Source organism: Hylobates moloch, unplaced genomic scaffold (assembly GCF_009828535.3).
Source record: "Hylobates moloch isolate HMO894 unplaced genomic scaffold, HMol_V3 SCAFFOLD_11, whole genome shotgun sequence".
Classification (NCBI taxonomy): Eukaryota; Metazoa; Chordata; class Mammalia; order Primates; family Hylobatidae; genus Hylobates; species Hylobates moloch.
In genome coordinates, this window is record NW_026652286.1 from 30,931,655 (window position 1) to 30,952,961 (window position 21,307).

General features: G+C 36.2%; 1 protein-coding gene across 1 annotated transcript in view; it reads left to right on the plus strand.

The window, feature by feature from the left end:
* Nucleotides 1-8,163: 8,163 nt before the first annotated feature.
* LOC116477246 (transcription factor SOX-6-like) overlaps nt 8,164-21,307 on the plus strand; it is a 538,874-nt gene continuing 525,730 nt past the window's right edge. Inside the window, exon 1 of the mRNA XM_032167961.2 lies at nt 8,164-8,481. Coding sequence (XP_032023852.2) covers nt 8,399-8,481 — 83 coding nt within the window. The 5' untranslated portion in view covers nt 8,164-8,398. The remainder of the gene's footprint in view (nt 8,482-21,307) is intronic.

The window sequence follows — 21,307 nt, forward strand, 5'->3', positions numbered from 1 at the left end:
CACCTTCCCCCCACCGCAAGAAGCCCCCAGTGTCTGTTGTTTCCTTCTTTGTGTTCATAAGTTCTTATCATTTAGATGCCTCTTATAAGTGAAAACGTGGTATTTGGTTTTCTGTTGCTGCGTTAGTTTGCTAAGGATAATGGCCTCCAGCTCTATCCATATTCCTGCAGAAGACATGATCTCATCCTTTTTATGACTGCATAGTATTCCATGGTGTATATGTACTATATTTTCTTTATACAGTCTATAATTGATCTACAATTAGGTTGATTTCATGTCTTTGCTACTGTGAATAGTGCTGCAATGAACGTTTATGTGCGTGTGTCTTATGGTAGAGTGATTTCTATTCCTTTGGGTATATACCCAGTAATGGGATTCCTGGATTGGATGGTAATTCTCCTTTTAGCTCTTTGAGGAATTGCCATACTGCTTTCCACAATGGTTGAGCTAATTTACACTCCCACCAACAGTGTGTAGGTGTTCCCTTTTCTCTGCAACTGTGCCAGCATCTGTTGTTTTTTACTTTTTAGTAACGGCGGCCGGGCGCAGTGGCTCACGCCTGTAATCCTAGCACTTTGGGAGGCCGAGGCGGGTGGATCACTTGAGGTCAGGAGTTCGAAACCGGCCTGACCAGCGTGGTGAAACCCCATCTCTACTAAAAATACAAAAAAATTAGCTGGGTGTGGTGGCGGGCGCCTATAATCCCAGCTACTTGGGAGGCTGAGGCAGGAGAATTGCTTGAACCCAGAAAGCAGAGGTTGCAGTGAGCTGAGATCGTGCCACTGCACTCCAACCTGGGTGACAGAGTGAGACTTTGTCTCAAAAAAAAAAAAAAAAAAAAAAGTAACGGCCATTTTGACTGGTGTGAGATGGTATCTCTTTGTGGTTTTGATGTGTATTTCTCTAATGATGGTGACATTGAGCTGTTTTCTTTTTTTTTTTTTTTTTTGAGACAGAGATAGAGACGGATTTCACTGTGGTCTTGACTCTGACCCTGATCCCCCCCGGCCTCCAAATCTGGATTACAACTGACCACTCCCATCATTGGCTGCATGTATGTTTTCTATTGAGAAGTGTCATTTCATGTCCTTTGCCTTTTTTTTTTTTGAGACAGAGTTTCACTTTGTCACCCAGGCTGGAGTGCAGTGGTGTGATCTTGGCTCACTGCAGCCTCTGCCTCTTGGGTTCAAGTGATTCTCTTGTCTCAGCCTCCCGAGTGGCTGGGATTAAAGGCGTGTGCTACCACACCCAGCTAATTTTTGTATTTTTGTAGAGACAGGGTCTCACCATGTTGGCCAGGCTGGTCTTGAACTCCTGACATCAAATGATCCGCCTGCCTCGGCCTCCCAAGTGCTGGGATTACAGGTGTGAGCCACTGCACCCGGCCCATTGCCCACTTTTTAATGGGGTTGTTTATTTTTCTCTTGTAAATTTGTTTAATTTGTTTAAGTTCCTTATAGATGTTGGATATTAGACCTTTGTCAGATGCATAGTTTGCAAATACTTTCTCCCATTCTGTAGGTTGTCCACTTATTCTATTGATATAGTTTTTTTTGCTGTGTAGAATTTCTTAAGTTTATTAATTTTTGCTTTTGTCATGATGGTTTTTGGTGTCTTTGTCATGAAATCTTTTCTTATGTCCAGGATGGTATTGCCTAGGTTGTCTTTCAGGGTTTTTATAGTTTTTGGTTTTACATTTAAGTCTTTAATCCATCTTAAGTTGATTTTTGTGAAAGGAAGGAGTCCAGCTTCCATCTTTTGCATATGACTAACCAGTTATCCCAGCACCATTTATTGAATAGGGAGTCTTTTCCCCATTGCTTGTTTTTGTCAGCTTTGTCAAAGGTCAGATGGTTGTAGATGTGCAGCTTTATTTCTGGGCTCTATTCTGTTCCATTTGTCTGTGCAATTTTCTGTATTATTCCATTATCACAGTGCTATAAAGAACTCCCTAAAAGTGGATAATTAATGAAGAAAATAGGTTAAATTGACTCACAGTTCTGCAGGCTATACTAGAGGCATGACTGGGGAGGCCTCAGGAAGCTTACAATCATGGTGAAAGGTGAAGGGGAAGCAGTCAAGTCTTCACACAGCTGGCAGGAGAGAGAGAGAGAGAGAGAGACGCATTGCCTGCATAGAACGGGGAAGTTAGAGAGCTCAGGGAGGCTAGAGGAAGACCAAACCATTGCAGTGACACTGAATCAAAATTCAGGCGGCTGCTTGTCAGTTGTGAAGGGATCTTTTCCAGCAGATCCATCAGCTCTCAAGTTTCCCCCTTGGGGGAGAAAAAAAGTTCCCCATGTCCCATGATCTTGTACATACCTAATCCTGTCACCCATAGCCATCAGCAAAGAGTGCAAGGCAGATTCATCCAAAGAGAATAGTGGTTCACATTCCATAGTGCCAAATCCATTTTTAACCGAAGTAGACTTTTCTGAGTGGGGCCTCTAACCCCCTAAATCTTAGGAAAGACTCTGAGCTTCCTAAGTTGGGCCTTGAACCTAAGTTTAATCAAGCGTCCTTGCCTTTTATTAAGAGAGGCCTTTAACCTTCTCTATCTTAAGAGAGATTGTCCTAAGTTGGGCCTCAGGCCCATTCACGTCCTTCACCTGGGTAAAATGTACCCCACCACTTACCCAAAGTTGGCCAATTGGTGCTACAGTCTATTTCCTTTGAGTTGAGGGTCTCCTCAGTATAGTCCTTTTGTGGTTCACTAGGAAGATGTTACTGGACTTTTCTCAGCTTTAAGATTTTATCCCTTAAAATTTTCTCAACTTTGAAAAGTTGCTGATAGGAAAACTCAAAGTTGACCATATTTTGTTTGACAGCATGTTTCCTCATGGATATTTTGTTTGTGATTATGTTTTTATATTGCATGCATAAAAATTACTCATACTTTATACAGTATTTCCTATTTCATATATCAGTATTTCATTATGTTTTTATAATTTGCTAATGTTCCATGATTTAAACTGATATAAAGTGTTTTTGTTTGTTTTTTTTTTGTTTTTTGAGACAGTTTTGTTCTGTTGCCCAGGCTGGGGTGCAGTGGTGCAGCCTCTACCTCCTGGGATCAAGCAGTCCTCTCACCTCAGCCTCCTTAGTAGCTGAACTACAAGCACATACCACCTTGCATGGCTAATTTTGTTTATTTTTTGTAGAGGTGAGGTCTCACTATGTTGCCCAGGCTAGCCTCGAACTCCTGGACTCAAGCGATCCTCCAGCCTTGGCCTCCCAAATTGTTGGCATTATAGTTGTGAGCCACTGTACCTGGCCTGGTGTGAAGTTTCTAAAGTTTATACTCACCTCAGATATTCTCTGATATGCCTTGATTATATCAAGGTACAGAAAACTTTACTAAACGTTTCTAGGTGATATGTAAGAAAACATATTTACTAATTAGTAAATTATATCAGGAAAATTTGTCAAAGACTTGGAAGCAGGCAAAACTGATAAATGGGTTTTTTTTCAGGGGAGTGCTGAATGTGTAGGGACTCTCCAGGGATTATCTGATTCTAAATGAGTGTGTACTTTTGATCATCTTTGATTGACTAGGCTATTTTACAACTCTGTAGAGGGATAAAAGTTAATTTTATACATCTGAAAAGGATGCAAATGATTTTGGCCCGTAACAACGCAAATGATTCCTATTCTTGGCAATGCAAATGGACTTTATCCAGTAGAGAATACAAATTTCTGTAAGTCAAATTCTATAATGAATTGGTTTTAACTTACTGGTTTCCTCATTAATTACTCAGTTAAGTAAACTCTTTGACACTTAACATTTTGACTCATGCTGTTTTTATATTTATATGACTTATAATTTTACAATTTTGGAAATTACATTTTAAAATTATATACTTGTGTAATATGAGTAGTTAAATATAAGTGTATACCTTTGGATTTCTCTCTCTCTTTTTTTTTTTTTTTTTTAATTTTAAAAATAGAGGAAAGGTTTCGTCATGTTGCCCAGGCTGGTCTCCAACTCCTGTGCTCAAGCAATCCACCCACCTTAACTTCCCAAAGTGGTGGGATTACAGACATGAGCCACCACACCTGGCCTATATATGTGGATGTTTTAAAAGTACCTATATGATATGCTGAAAAATAATAAAGCAGCATTTATTTTTAAAATGAAGAGTAGTATTTTCCCTTGTCACAAACAATGCATGTACACTGAAGATAAATTAAAATATATTCAGAAGCAAGAATAAAATTTAAAAATAAAAACATTTATAATCTCACCACTCAGGAATAATAATCACTATTAAGACCTTGGAATACAGTGTTTCAGACTTGTTTCTTGGCATATATGTAATTTATTTCTGAACCAGGATAATATGTACATACTGTTTTTAAAAATTTTAAACACATAAATGAACATATTTTGGCTGGTATTTTTTGAAGATTGCATTTCAGCATTCCTGAAGAGGGGGGTCAACAAAGCTTCTTGTTAGCTGTTTTAGCTGTAATAACTTTGCAGGTGACATGTTATTATTTTAGAAATGAAAGCATAAATGGGCACATTAAATCACCAAATATGGAAGAAATTCAAGCAAAATATTTTAATTCTCTAAATCATTAGAGGTGTCCATTGCGTATGGGATCTTAGAAGTCTGCTTGTATGTGTATCATGAAGAATGAAATATTTTTTTAAAAAAATTGTTGTTTGTTTTGTTTTGAAAAAGAAGCCTGCATGGAGGTTATTGGGGAATTGAGGATGGGAAAGAACTCAAGACTACAAAGGAAATGAAACCTGGAACATCAGTATAGGAAAGCAGTCCTATCTTAGCTGTTAACATTTAAAAAGCCCTTTCAAGGACTAAAGAAATAAAAGCTACAAATGTCTGGAGCTTGAAATGGCTTTTGTACTTTTGAACCTGTTACAAAAAGCTTTTCTTAGAACTCTCCTTCTTTTTCCTCCCCCAAAACAAAATGGTTGGAAAAAAAAAAAAAGAAAAACAGGAAAAGAACAGATACAATGGATGTTGCCATAGCTTATTTTACATTTCTGAGCCAGAAGAAAAGCTTAAAAAAAAAAAAAAAAAAAAGAACAAGGGGGAAGAGTTGCCATATTTTAAAGTCTGAAGGAAACGAGGAGATAAGTGGTTATATCCTTGAATTTTTGTGAATTGTGAATAGCTCAAATGTAGGTGCATTTCTAGAAGGAATCAATACTTCTTGATTGTGCTACTGCTAAACTTGTTTACAAACAAGCTGCAAAAAGTAAGAGAAAGAGGGTAGTGTGTATTGAGACTATTCTGTTTTTAATACAGTAATTGAATACAAATGTTCTATATCTGTTTTCATGAAGAATAAGTTTCAAAAAGATGTACAAAGGACATAGGTTACCAATTCTTATAAAGTTCCTCACCAAACAGCCAAGAATGATTTTCCTTCCTTGTTTTATGACTTATTCATTATTTTGTTATAAAAGAAATAGAAAAATGAATAATATTTGGTGATGTGTAGATTTTTTTCTTTTAGCATTATAAATCAAGATTTCAGAAGAAATCCTAGTTCTTTCTAATGGAGTCTAACTCTCTGAAATTAAAAACTTAAAAAGTTCTGTAATATAATATGAAAGTTCTAAATTTTAGTCTCATTACTGATACCGATAAGATCTTGGCCAAGTCACCTAACTTCTCACAGAGCCAAACTGGTTTATTCTAAGTTTCTTCCATCTGTAACACTCTGTGATTCTATGAGTTTAATAAATATGAAAGTAATCTTAAGGATAAAACCACATTTAAAAAACTCAATTTAGCAAAAATATTCCTAATTTCAAATGATATTTTAATTCATAATATAAAACAAAATTTTAGTATGACCACAGATTTTATTTTTTGAATTATATTTTGATGAAAACATAATAGACATACAGAAAAGTATACAAATCATAAGTGTAAACAGCTCATTCATCACAAAATGAACATATCTATATAACCACTACCTGGGTCAAGAAATAAAACATTTTCGGTGCTGCTGACTCCTTCCTTCCCTCCCAATTACTATGACCCCCTCAAAGGTAACTATCCTGATTTCTAAGATCATAAATTAATTTTTTTCTTTTTTTGAGCTTTATTTAAATAGAATCATACAGTTTTTTTATATCTAACTTCCTTTACACAATGTTATATTTATGAGAATCATTACTGTTTTATAGTAGTGGTTGGTTCATTTTATTCTATATAGTATGCCATTGTATGAATTCATTTGTTGATGGGTATGTGAGTTGTTTCCAGTTTTTGACTTATTATGAATGATGCTGCTATGAACATTTTTGTATATTTTTATATAAATGTGCATGTGTTACTGTTGGGGATATGCTTAGGAGTAGATAATAATGCCAAAAGGTTTTCCAAACTGCTTGTACCAATTTATACTCCCATATGCTCAGACCATAAAATTTGAACTGTTCCTTTATGACCATTGAAATGAAGTGATCACTAATATGAAGCATGTGAACTTTCTCAGAAGAAAATGATATATGGATGCTGACCAGCCTTACTAATGCCTTTTTTTGTTTTGTTTTAAAGAGATGGGTTCTCTCTGTGTTGCCCGGGCTGGCCTCCAGCTCCTAAGCTCAAGTGATCCTCTGGCCTCAGCCTCCCTAGTAGCTGAGACTATTGGTGCATACCACCACACCTGATTACTAATGCTTTTTTTTTTTTTTTTTTTTTCAGACAGAGTCTTGCTCTGTCACCCGGACTAGAGTGCAGTGGCACAGTGTCGGTTCACTACAACCTCCGCTTCCCAGGCTGAAGCAATTCTTGAGCCTCAGCCTCCCAAGTAGCTGGGATTACAGGTGTGCACCACCATGCCTGGATAAATTTTTGTATTTTTAGTAGAGACGAGGTTTCACCACGTTGGCCAGGCTGTCCCTGAACTCCTGGCCTGTACTTGATCTTCCCACCTTGGCCTTCCAAAGTGCTGGGATTACAGGCGTGAGTCACCGTGCCTGGCCTCTAATGCTTATTTAAAAAAATATTATAGTACTTTTCTTTGGAGACTAGAACTTTGAAATTTCTTACTACCTATCATTTGATACAGGGAAAAGCAGTTGATTTTTTTTTCTTTTTTGCTAATTTTTGTTCCTTCAAAGAACTGAGAATAGTTGGAAAAAAGTAAAACTTCGAAACCATTAAACTATTGTTTTTATCTTTTTTTTACTTCCTTGATAAGCAGTGTTTTAATAATAATAAACACCTTTAGCTGTTACAGTGTTTTTCAATATATAGTACTTTTTGCTTTGAGCAGAGAGGAAATTAATGTTTATTATCTATTCCTACAATGTTTCTGTTCCTCTTTTATTCCCCACTCCTTTTTTTTTATTTCTAATTCTCATTAAAAGTTTAAGTTTTCATTAAGGACCTTGCTTCCTATGGGCTATCCACAACACATTAATCATAAACTATTTCTTTGGGGAAAATAAAACACCAAAAACTAACTTAACTATAAAAATCTTATTTATTATAGCAAGACAATGCTATTCTACAGAAATATAATCTGAGTCACAAATGTGAATCACATATGTAATTTAAAATTTTCTAGTAGCCATACTAAAAAATGGTGAAAAGCAACAGGTGGAATTCATGTTTATAATGTATGTTATGTAACCCAATATATCAAAAATAGTATTATTTCAATATGTAATTGTAAAAATTACTAATGAGAGATATTTTAGATTCTTTTCTTCAAAAATCTGGTGTGTACTTTGTACTACAGCCCTTCTCAATTAAGGCTAGTCGTATTTCTAGCACCTTAGAGCCCCATGTGGCTATTGGCTATCCCGTTGGATAGTGCAGGTTTAGGCTTTCCGTAACAGAATGGGAGCAGGTCCCATGCTGTACAAGGTAAACATGATTTACTCATGCTTTTGGTAACATTCCACTGTAATGTTCTCTAATAATGGGTCATTAATCTATGTTTGACACAGGATTTTTTTAGTTTCTAGAGTAGGAAAGGGCTCCAAAGTACTGAAATTTATTTTTTGAAACTTTTCCAACAGGACTGTTTTGACGGATTCTAAATGACAACTTTTAAATCAGAGCCTTGAAATCTACAGAAGTCCAATATATACTGAGGTAATTTGCATATTCTAATGAGGAGGAGCAAGAGACACATCTGGTAGACATAAAAGACCTAATGAAAATTAAAAGACACGGCCGGGTGCAGTGGCTCACGCCTGTAATCCCAACACTTTGGGAGGCCGAGTTGGGCGGATCACGAGGTCAAGAGATCGAGACCATTCTGGCCAACATGGTGAAACCCCATCTCTACTAAAAGTACAAAAATTAGCTGGGCGTGGTGGCGCTCGCCTGTAGTCCCAGCTACTCGGGAGGCTGAGGCAGGAGAATTGCTTGAACCCGGGAGGCGGAGGTTGCAGTGAGCCGAGATGTGCCCCTGCATTCCAGCCTGGCGACAGGGCGAGGCTCTGTCTCAAAAAAAGAAAATTAAAAGACACATTTGGAACAACTGGTAGGTAAATAACAAAGGTATTTATAAAAACGTCTTTTTTATAAGGGAAATTTTTCTGAGGGAAAAACAATGAACATGACATTGTATGAAAAGAACTTTGAAAGTTTAGTAATTTTAGGGAAGTTGGAAATCAAAAGTTCCATGGAAGCAGATTTTTTTTTTTCCACACAACAATGCTGTACATAATTTCTTGTTCGCTAGGATAGTCTACATAAACCTATTTGAACTATAAGGTAGCTAAACTAATTATCATTTGCAGTAATAGTGTTGCAATGCTAAAAGTAAAATAATTTGTATTTTATTATTTCTAATACTTTTGAAAAATTATGTAGCATTCTTTGGAAGATGAGGAAGGAGTTAAATGGAGGCATAGATGTTTTTAACAACTAAGTGGTTCATGATGGACGTTATATTTTCTAGCTTTTTATTATGGAAATTAAAAAACGTATTCACACATGGGCAGAATTGTGAGTATGGACACCATGTGCCTAGTGGGGAAGTAAAATATTTTTGGCAAAGAAAATTTGGATCACAGTTTTCTCCATTGGTCACCAAGTGACAGGAACAACTTGAGATGATTTAGTAGCTACCTGATTTGAGTTCTGCAGGAGTGGAAGGAGCTGGGGAAGTGTAGTTGTGACAATGTAGTTGTGCATTGCTTCATGGATTGAATAAATTGATACATGGTTTAGTGTTTTGCAGACCAGTGACTGAATTCTGGAAATAGGCAGTGTAGGATTCTTGGGTTTGGCTGTTCCTTCTTTTATCTTTTATCTATTATTATTAACTCTAGATACTTTTCTTAGTTTCTTGTTTAGTTTCAAAATTGTGCAAATTTTATAGTCGTATGAATTTTAGAGTTACTAGCTATTAGGAAAACTTAAATTTTTAGGAACAAAATATGATTTCTCCTTTTTTAATTTTTTATTGCTTATTTATTGTTTCCACAACAGCAAATGTGTGATTTCTCTAAGCAGGCATATTCTGAATGTAGTATCCATATGAAATAAAATGTTGTTTATATTGTGAAGTAAATGATTTATGCAATGTAAAATAGAGGACTATTTTGTTTATATTCTCAAATTTTTCTTTTAAAAACAATTTAGTAAAAGATTTTGGCAATGTAATGCATTGTATTCTGCCGTTATAATTGTATTTTTTTCTAGTTTTTTATTAGTTTGTAAATGCTTGTTAAAATTTTTTTTCTGATATTTTTGGCCACCTCATACTTGCAGAAAATTTCTTAGGTATAGTTTGAATGCACCTATTAGCATAAGGCCATGTGCTGTCTAAGAAAAAAACCTGATTCAGAAATCAGAAAGTCTGGGGTCACTGTGGCTTTGTCAGTTAGTGCTGTGTCACCTTGGGAAAATCACTTGTCTTTCTGGATCTCAGTTTTTTATTTGTAAAACAAGAGAGTCGGCTAAATGATTTCTAAGATCCTTTAAGGTGGCAGCATGATATAGTAGAGAGAATATTTGTTTGGAATCAGTCACACCTGGTTTTCATTCATTCACAAGTATTTATTGAGAGTTATTATTTATTGTGCCAGGCATGGGAAATATAACAATTAACAGTATAAATAATTGAACTAATTAGTCTCTGCCTTTATGGAGCTTATATTCTAGTTTGGTAGACAACAAAAAGACAACTACATAAAACAATTATAATATATAGTAAGTGCCATAAGGAAAAAACAAGGGACTGTGACAGTATGGTGTGGGTCTGCTTCAAAAGGTAGTGATTCAGGGTGAGATGGAGCTAGCTAGGTAATTAATGGGGAAGTGTTTTAGGTAAAGGGAACAGCATGTGAAATGGCCTTGAGGCTGAAAAGAGCTTAGTGTGTTCTAGTAACTAAGGACATGAATAGACAATTCTCAAAAGAAGATATACAAATGGCCAGCAAACATATGAAAAAATGCTCAACATCACTAATGATCAGGCAAATGCAAGTCAAAACCACAATGTGATGCCACCTTACTCCTGCAAGAATGGCCATAATTAAAAAATCAAAAAACAATGGATGTTGGCATGGATGTGGTGAACAGGGAACACTTTGTACACTGCTGGTGGGAATGTAAAACTAGTACAGCCACTATGGAAAATGGTGTGGAGATTCCTTAAAGAACTAAAAGGAGAACTACCATTTGATCCAGCAATCCCACTACTGGGTATCTACCCAGAGGGAAAGAAGCTATTATATGAAAAAGATACTTGCACTCGCATGTTTATAGCAGCACAATTCACAATTGCAAAATCATGGAACCAACCCAAATTCCCATCACTCAATGAGTGGATGAAGAAACTGTGGCGTGTGTGTGTGTGTGTGTGTGTGTGTGTGTGTGTGTGTGTGTATGGAATACTACTCAGCCATAAAAAGGAATGAATTAACAGCAATTGCAGTGACCTGGATGAGATTGGAGACTATTATTCTAAGTGAAGTAACTCGGGAATGGAAAACCAAACATCATCTGTTCTCACTGATATGTGGGAGCTAAATTATGAGGATGCAAAGGCATAAGAATGATACGATGGACTTTGGGGATTTGGGGGGAAGCGTGAGAGGGGGATGAGGGATAAAAGACTACACATGTGGTGCAGTGTATACCGCTTAGGTGATGGGTGCACCAAAATCTCACAAATCACCACCGAAGAACTTACCCATGTAACCAAATACCACCTGTACCCCAATCACTTATGGAAAAAAAGAAACATAACATTTTGAGCTGACAAAAAAAAAAAAAAGAAAGGTGATCAGTATGTATTAGAGTATAGTGAAAAGAGAGAAGACTGGCATAAGGTGAGGTTGGAAAGATAGGCAGAGCTTTTAGATCATGAAATGAAGTTTGGATTTCATCTTAAGTGCCATTTTAAGATTTTATCTTAAAAGTAAACCGTTGTAGGGTTTTCTTTTTGAAACAGTGTCTCCTTCTGTCGTCCAGGCTGGAGTGCAGTAGCACGATCACGGCTAACTGGAGCTTCCATCTCCGAGGCTCAAGTGATCCTCCCATCTCCACCCCCCAGTAGCTGGGACTATAGGCCCACCATGCCTGGCTAACATTTTTTTTTTTCTTGTAGAGACGGGGTTTCATCATGTTGCCCAGGCTAGTCTTGAACTCTTGGACTCAAGTGATCCACCTGCCTTGGCCTCTCAAAGTGCTGGGATTACAGGTATGAGCCACTGTGCCTGGCCTGCTGTAAGGTTTTTAGCAGGAGAGTGATTGATTTGATGTCTTAAGACATTTACTCTTATTACAGTATGGAGAATGGATTGGAGGAGGTCAAGAGTAGAAGTGAAGCTGTTGCATGGTTCAGGTGAGAAATAATGGGGACCTGGGTTAAGGTGGTAGAGATGGAGCTGAAGAGATATGGAGCAATTCAAGATATATCTTAGAATGAGAATCAACAGGATTTGCTGATGGATTAGAATTGGGGATAATGAAAAGGAAAATAAAAAGACAGCTCTTAGGTTTCTGGCTTGAACAACTTATGGACAAATTTTCTGTTTATCCAAATGGGAGGAGACAGACAGATTTGGGTGGCTAGGCATCATGATTTGTTAATTTTTTTCCTCTGGACACATTAAATTTATAATGTTTTTGAGATATATATGTGGAAATACCAAGAAACAAAGTAGATAGATAGTCAAACCTGAAGCTCACAAAATTCATGGCTAAGTATAGATATATCTAGGAGTTATCAATATAGGGATGATATTCAAATCCATGGGAATGGATAAGGTCATCCAGGAAAAGAGAGAGATTTCAGAGGGCTCTGGCCTGAGTCTGAGAAACCCTGTAACTTATAAGTCAGGTAAAAGAGGTAGATTCAACACTGGAGGCTAAGAGGTAGTAACTCTTAATAAGGATGAAATAAACCAGGAGATGCAGTATTTGGAGGCCAAGAGAGCTCAGGGTTTCAAGAAGGAGGAAGTTGATGATTTCGTTAAATGCTGATGAGAAGTGAAGATAAGCATAGAGAAATGGCCATTGGACTTGGCAATGTTTGATTTGAGTTCTGGCTCGTCCACTTATTAGTTGTATGACCTTGAACACTTCATTTCACATCATCGAGTCTTAGTTTTCTCACCTTCTCAAAAGGTACTTCTCACATGGGGTTATTCTAAGGATTAGTGAACTAACACATTTACTTGAATACTACCTGAAAAATATGGGATGCAGAGTTGATATTAATTATTTTCTTCTCTAGTTTTATGATAATTTTAGAAACTTTGAATAGAGTACACCTATCCCTCCCTTCAAGTTGTTAATTTTGTTTTGGAAAATTCTGCTCTTTAGTGAAAAGCTATAAAACAGAAAATATTTTCATTAATTCTAATAGGAAAAATTATAATGCATTTTATACCAATGCAAGATACCCTCTCTTTCACAGAAAAATATAGCATTTGATGAACAATGAAGGCAAGCATAAATAAGTAATAAATAGCATTTGAAAGTAAATAAATATAGATTATACATAAATTATAAAGTAATAAAGTTTTATTGTATTTGCTGAACGAATTAAAGAATTGATAATGGATGGCTGGTAGAGGAGAAGTGTGAGATATTCATTCTTTGGAAGGTGCATTCTTCTTTCTGCACCATTTTCTGCATCAATGTTTTTTAGACTTTTAGGAGCTCATGATTATCTTGGCTTCAAATGAACTTAACTGGAAGTTATAGCACAGAAAGTTACTGTGTTAGGCCATTTTTGCATCGCTATAAAGAAATACTTGAGACTGGGAAATTTATAAAGAAAAGAGGTTTAATTGGCTCATAGTTCTGCAGGTTGTACAGAAAGCATGGCAGTGGCATCTGCTTGGCTTCTGGGGAGGCCTCAGGGAGCTTTTTCTCATAGTGGAAGGCAAAGTAGGAACAGGCTTCTCACATGGTGAGAAGGGGGCAGGTGCCACACACTTCTTTTTTTTTGAGACAGAGTCTTGCTATGTTGCCCAGGCTGGAGTGCAGTCGCACGATCTCAACTCACTGCAACCTCCACCTCTTGAGTTCAAGTGATTCTCGTGCCTCAGCCTCCCAAGTAGCTGGGACTACCAGTGCGTGTGGCCATGCCCAGCTAATTTTTGTATTTTTAGTGGAGACTGGGTTTTGCTGTGTTGGCCAGGCTGGTCTCGAACTCCTGACCTCAAGTGATTTACCCTCCTCAGCCTCCCAAAGTGCTGGGATTACAGGTGTGAGCCAGCATGCCTGGCCAGGTGCCACATACTTTTAAAAAACCATTTCTTATGAGAACTCACTATCACGAGGACAGCAATAAGACATTCATGAGAGATCCACTCCCATGACCCAATCACCTCCCACCAGGCCCGTCTGTCAACACTGGGATTTACATTTCAGCATGAGATTTGAGTGGGGATAAATATCCAACTGTATCAGCTACTTTTAGAGTTGTACAAGATGCCACCTCTTCATTCTGCATTGGCAATGCAAAACATTTTGGGTCATTTAAACATGGTACACAATGCATATTTTTCCAGATGATATTCTCTGACTAGAAGTTGTGTTGAGTAAATTAGTAAGTTTTTTGCCAGAAAGTAATGTCAAAACATCACATCTTATAGTATATTTATTTAGTGAATTTTTTTGTGTGAAAAAGTTATTATTCTGGGGAGAAAAATATGTTACCTGAAAAGTAATACGATTTGTCTAGAGCCATTTTAAACTAATAAGTTGCTATCCAGTGTAAGTCTTTATTTACCGATCATCTACCCCACCCATGGCTATGTTAGGCTCTATGAAGATAAAGAAAAAGTTTATAATTTAATGAGTAGCTTTAAGCAGGCAGAGTTTTAAGGTAATTCTTAATTATAAAGGGAATTAGCAAGAAGGCAAAAGCCATTTATTAGTGAGATCTCTCTCTCTAATAATGCAAAATACTTCCTCAATTGAACAAAATTTGAAAGCATAAGATATATTATCTGGAAATGAGAGAATCTCATTACAAAAAATGTAGGTGTATTTTTAAACTATGTGTTTTAATTTTTTTAAATTTACTTTTACTTGGCACCTATACCATCAAACTATCAAACTACCTTGTGGGGAATCATAAAGCCACTTTGGCAGATGTATAAGAAAGTGGATGCATCAGAGGACCACTGTCTAAGCAGGTCAAATCTTTATTTCATATTGAGCTTATACATCTAAGGCATATGTATTTCTTGGCAAAAATCTGAATTTTCTGCTGAAAGGCTTGACGTAAACAAACATAAGATCAATGAATTTCAAGGTTTCATTAGGTCTCTATGCCCTAAGTATCCATGTATAACTTCTATTGGCATAATACTTTAAAAGGAAATACATTTAGTAAATTACTTGTTTCCCCTTTCCAAACTATAAAGTAGCTATATGGTAGTTTTAATAAACTACTATGTGACTGTTATTACTGTTTGCTGTTGGAAATACCTTGGTCTCAGAGCAGTAACATGTGCAAATTGAAAATCAACCCAAAATACTTTCTTATCTGAATATTATAGACAGAGACTTAATTCTATTTCTCTCTGATTATTTTCTTTTTGTTTTGATATTAGATTCAATTCCCAGTATAGTAACCCATCTGATGAAGGGGGTTTGTAGGCATCCCTAAATCTGAAAATCTGAAAAAGTAGATTAAGATGAACTCAGGGGCATTCTTTACTTTGCTGAAAGTAATTCTGCGTGGCTTACTTCAATTTATTTACTTTTTTTCTCTAGAATTACTGTAAAGGTTTTCTATTTCACTCATTATAGCATAGTGTTTTTCACATTTGAATAGACTGCATCAACATGAATTCTTTATAAGGACCTTAAAAACAAACTTTGCCAAGTCCCAGAATACAGAAGTGAATTCACATCCCAATACTCAGCTGCCTCATGAATAAAGGAGAGCTTGTGCCTGACACTTTGAAGCTGTAGCTGTTAAACCATACAGAATATTTACCTCAATAAATCATTATAAGAAACTAAGGTACAATTATACCCACAGAGAAAAAGAATTCAAAACACTGATTTATGTGTTTCGTGCCTATTCCCTTTCCCTACCATGTTTTGAATTTTGTGTGTGTTTGTCATCTTTGGCTGTTCCTATGTATCTTTAAACTAATGGGTTCTGCTTTTTTTTTTTTTTTTAACATTCCTCATTAAGTTTGTTATTTTTCTTTGACACACAGACATGATTTGCATAGTGTACCAAGTTTTACATTTAAAACTAACTATATCTCATTTCTTAAGGCTGAAAGAGAAAATGGAAAAAATGACTAATTTATTTTAAATAAAACACTGTTTCTTTGCTTAATTTGTGAGCATTCGTACTGAAATTCCATATTAAGGATTTTATTTGGCATTTATTTTGGAGTACTACTGGGAAAGAGTAAAGAACTGCGTTATAACTAGGAAGTAGACCACTGCCTTTAAGATCCACTCATTATTGAATGATTTTGCTTATTTAAAGTGATAACACTATTATGGAAAGGTACATCTATTCACCAGTGTGCATTTTTTCATTCTAAAAGTGAAAACAAAATCCAAAGGTAAAAATAAACCAGTAACATAGAGAAAGAAATGATAGTGAACATGACAAAGAGTCAATGTGCAGATAGGAGAATTTTTGCCTAGAATAATTTATTAGGGCCATCCAGATATAGCAGAAAAAAATGGTTTTCTAATGGTATGCTATTAAAATAATAAAGTATATTAAAATGGCTAATTTGTCATTTTAATGAAAATGTACAGGATCTCAAATCCAAAAATCCAAACTCAAACTCCTCTCCCCTCCCAGACCCAACTCTGGAACTCTGGAGTGAACTCTCTCCTACCCCCTATATCTTAGCTTCCTCTACCCAACCCCTCTCTGCTTCTCATTCTCCTGCATGTTTGCTGGACCCTTTTTTCCACTGCCCTTTTCTAAACAGGACCATTACTAGAAAATACCATCTCACACTATATATATATGTATTTTTTTTTTTTTTTTTTTGGTGATAGGTTCTCACTCTTTCACCCAGGCTGGAAAGTGCAGTGATTCAATCATAGCTGACCTCCTAGGCTTAAGTGATCCTCCAGCCTCAGCCTCCTGAGTAGCTGGGACCACAGGAATGTATTACTATACCCAGCTAATTAAAAAAACTTTTTTTTTTTGGTAGAAATGGGGTCTCCTTTGTTGTCCAGGCTGGTCTCAAACTGGGGGCCTCAAGTGATCCTCCAGCCTCGGCCTCCCAAAGTGCTGGGATTACAGGTGTGAGCTACTGCACCCAGCCTCCTCTCACAATATCTTATAGCATAAATGGACACCATAATGAGCCTTGCTAGTCTTACTGATTTAAACATTAGTCAAGATCAGATTTGCACAATCAAATTACAAATTCTCCATTCTGTAAATTTCCCCCTTTCAATTGGAGAGTTGAATCCACTTATAGCTAGTGTAATTACTGATTAGGAAGGACTTCTGCCATTTGCTATTTGTTTTCTATGTATCATTTCTTTGTTCACATTTCTCCATTACTACCTTCTTTTGTGTTAATTAGATATGTTCTATTGTACTGTTTTTATTCCGTTCTCATTTCTTTTACTGAAATATATGTTGGTTATTTTCTTAATGATCTTCCTGGAGATTACAATTAACATCTTAATATATAACGATTTAGTTTGAATTACTACCAACTTAATTTCAATAGAATACAAAACTTTGCTTCTATATAAGCTCCATTCTTGCCTCTTGATGTTGTGATTGTCACAGATTACATCTTTATACATTGTATGCCCATCAACATAGTTTTTTTTTTCCCCCTAGAGGTGGGGTTTTGCTCTGTTGTCCAGGTTGGAGTGCAGTGGCACTATCATAGCTCACTGTAACCTTGAACTCCTGGGTTCAAGCCATCCTCCCGCCTCAGCCTCCCAAGTAGCTAAGACCACAGGTGCATGCCACTATGCCTAGCTAATTTTTAAATTTGTTTTGTAGAGACGAGGTCTGGCTATATTGCCCAAGCTGATCTTGAATTCCTGGCATCAAGTGATCCTCCTGCCTCGACCTTCCAAAGTATTGAGATTACAGGTGTGAGCTACCACGCCTGGTCTAAATGCCTAATTCTTTATGAATATAAGCAGAAGGAATGGCAGACTAGATGATTTCTAGTTTCTTTCTTTTTTTTTTTCTCTTTTGAGACAGAGTCTTGCTCTGTCGCCCAGGCAGGAGTGCAATGGCATGATTTTGGCTCGTTGCAACCTCTACCTCCTGGGTTCAAGCAGTTGTCCTGCCTCAGCCTTCCGAGTAGCTGGGATTACAGGTGCCCACTACCATGCCTGGCTAATTTTTGTATTTTTAGTAGAGACGGGATTTCACCTTGTTGGACAGGCTGGTCTCGAACTCCTGACCTCAGGTGATCCGCCCGCCTCAGCCTCCCAAAGTGTTGGGATTACAGGCGTGAGCCACTACGCCTGGCCTGATACCTAGTTTCTTTTAGTTTGCTTTATGACAAATATATATTTTTTCCTGTTAAATAATGTTTTAAAAAGTTGTCAAGAGTGTATTTGAATATTCTCGCTGGAAAATTATTTAAGTTTCTTTCCCTTTCAAAAAAATTTCCTATAATTTGTACCCTAGTTTATCCAGAAGGTAACCTAGTTTATTCATAAGTTATCCAGAAGGCTGGTTACTGAAGTATGTTTTATAAAGCCCACCTATAAACTGGGTAGAATTTAGTTTAGATTAATTAATTCATAAAATTGAATTTGGACGTTCTATAGGTACATATAATGCTCTGCACCTTCTTAACTTGTTACCTGTGTAATTAGGGAACTTCACTAAGCTTTATTCATTCCACATGTATTTGTTGAATACCTGGCATGTGCTAAGTCCTATGCTAAGGGCCTGTTTTCTGACATCAGTGTGAGCATAACAATACCTATTTTGCAGGATTATTGTGGTGGTATATATAAAATGTTTACCAAAGTCCCTGATACAAAGATGTTCAATAAATGGTTACATACTTTTTTTTTTTAATAAAAGGCTGCTATTGTTTGCCTAGCTTGTTGTCACTCTGTTATCCATTTGGTCTTTTGCATTTTTTGCATTGTAATTAACAGTAGAAATGTAAGTGGGAGAATAGGGAACTTGTCTTATTTGTTACAATACTTTGCACACAGTAGGTTCCATGTATTTCCAGAAGGGAAACTCATTGTAATTCTTGAAACAAAGTAAATTATTTTCAAGGAATGAAATGAAGATCATTTTAGCTGAATTGATTACAATGGTTTTAGGCTTTCTGGCAATCTAGAATAAATGAAAATCATAATATTTAATAAAAAGGAAGCATATGTGTTTCTTTTTTTTTTTTTTTTTTTTTTTGAGACGGAGTCTTGCTCTGTCGCCCAGGCTGGAGTGCAGTGGCGCGATCTCGGCTCACTGCAAGCTCCGCCTCCCGGGTTCACGCCATTCTCCTGCCTCAGCCTCTCCGAGTAGCTGGGACTACAGGCGCCCGCCACCACGCCCGGCTAATTTTTTGTATTTTTTTTTAGTAGAGACGGGGTTTCACCGTGGTCTCGATCTCCTGACCTCGTGATCCGCCCGCCTCGGCCTCCCAAAGTGCTGGGATTACAAGCGTGAGCCACCGCGCCCGGCTGTGTTTCTTAAATGATACAAACTTTTGTCTATCATTCAACTCTAAAAGGAAGTTATTGCATTGTTCTTTATGTAACTAATTCGGAGTTTGATTGACAGTGCCTTTAGCAGCAGATTAGATTTGTTGATTTGACAAAAGAGCTGTTAAAAAGTGAAAGGTTAGATGGAAGTTGTATTATTGGTAAGATAGGACATTTCACTGAGCTTTATTCATTCATTCTACAAGTATTTGTTGAGTACCTGGGGGTGAGAGAAAAATAGAAAAGTTTAGGTGTATGAACACTATTTGCAAGGTATATTACACGGTGGTACTATTGAGAGAAATACAAATTCTTCTGTGTTGGGACTCACAAGTGATGTTCCATGGGTAAAATTTTAAAACATAAGCTATCAGGTTTAAGCACATTGTAAAAAAAGATGAAATAACAAACACAAAAGCACAAATAAATGTTTATAGTTGGTTTGTTTTTGATGAGAGAGAGGAGTAAAAGCCAGATATATTGTTGTTTTACAGCATTCAGGACAGTATCTTCCCCCTTTACTTTCTATTTCTAGTTTATATTATTATGAAATACTTTGGCAAACTGAAAAGCAAAAACTGTCTTTTTAATTTAAAGAAGTCCGGTATTTAAAAAAAATTTTGGGACTAGAACTTGGCACAGAGGTCTCTATCTTGAATAGTCTTTTTCATAACAAATATTCAAGAGCCATTTTTTAATTAAATGAAAAAGAATGTTTCTGGCAATGGCAAGACATTATACATTCATAAAAATAATAAAATGTTTTCATTACCAGGTGTTCTAAGAATCTTACATGAACCAGTTTACAAGTGTAATTTGATCATTTAGCATTGGTGTATATGGAATAATTGGAGATACCCTCATAGACATTAGTTCATATTTATAAACTATATATTTTTTATTTTGTGTATCACACTGATCAGTGTGATTTGATCATGTAGTAAACCGTGCTATGCATATATTATGTAACTTATTAAAGTACAAACATATAAGATACATTTTAAATGCTGTAGTAAGTTCAGATTTCCTACCATTTGTCATCTTATAATAATTGTTTTATTCATTTATTTATTTGCTAAATGTTCAAGGCAAATGTATTCCTTAAAGATATGTGTGGGGAAGAATTTATATATATATACATATGAAGGATTATATATATGTGAATAATTATATATATGTATAAATATTTTAGGTAGTTTCTTCTTTGACATAGACCATTTCAATTGGGATATAAAATACAATATTCAGGATTTTTCTTTCCTTGTTCATAAAATATTACAGTACAACACAGGCTTTCTGAAGGTGCCTGGGACATCAAACACCTTCAGAAGATTTGGGACTCAGGAAAAGAAGGGTGGCCAATGGGCTTGGAATGGGGAGTTTTCAAAATTCTCCATGGCTAAAGGGAATGAGAGGATACTAATGGGAAAAAGTGACTGAATTTCAGAGCTAGCCAGTGTCCTTGGACTTCAAGAAGGTCTGGAAATGGAGGGTTCTGATGTTTGTAGGAGTGTCTTCCAGTGGACTGACTCAGAAAACATATAGAGTAAATTTAACAATTCACATAGTTACCAAGTTTTCTCTAAGTAGCATTCTCATTACTTGCTGGTACATGGATGCCTGCTTTATTTCATAGAAAGGTTTAAGGAATTCAGAGAAACTACCTGTTGTAAAAAAGACCAGTAGAGGATTAAAAAAATATGTTCTGTAGTAAGTGATTGGAAATTACTTATTTCTATAGGTTGATATAAGATACCTGAATCCAATCTTTGGGTCCTGAGTAAAATGATCAGAATCATTTTTGACAGTGTTTTCCCATTGTCCCAGTACTTTTAAGCTATTCAACTTCATATCCTCTCCTTTCAGCTGCCTAAATTGTTGGTATTAAGAATCAGAATTATTTACTATTCTGTGCTAAATTAGTCCAAGTGATTTCCCAGCCAGAGATACAGAAATAAAAATTCGTTCACTCTATTTCCAAAATTGTACTTCTTTGTGAACTGAATTGATATTAGGGTGGTATCTGAATTCTATGGTATTGTTGTGATACACATGCTTCTCTGAATATCTCAATCATAAAGAACAGGAGGAGTGCCGATTCTTCTTCTTCCCACATGTGTTATTTCATCTTCATTCTCCAAATGCAGAGTATAATATGGAAAATATCTATAAAGTTGCATATCCTTTTTTTTTTTTTTTTT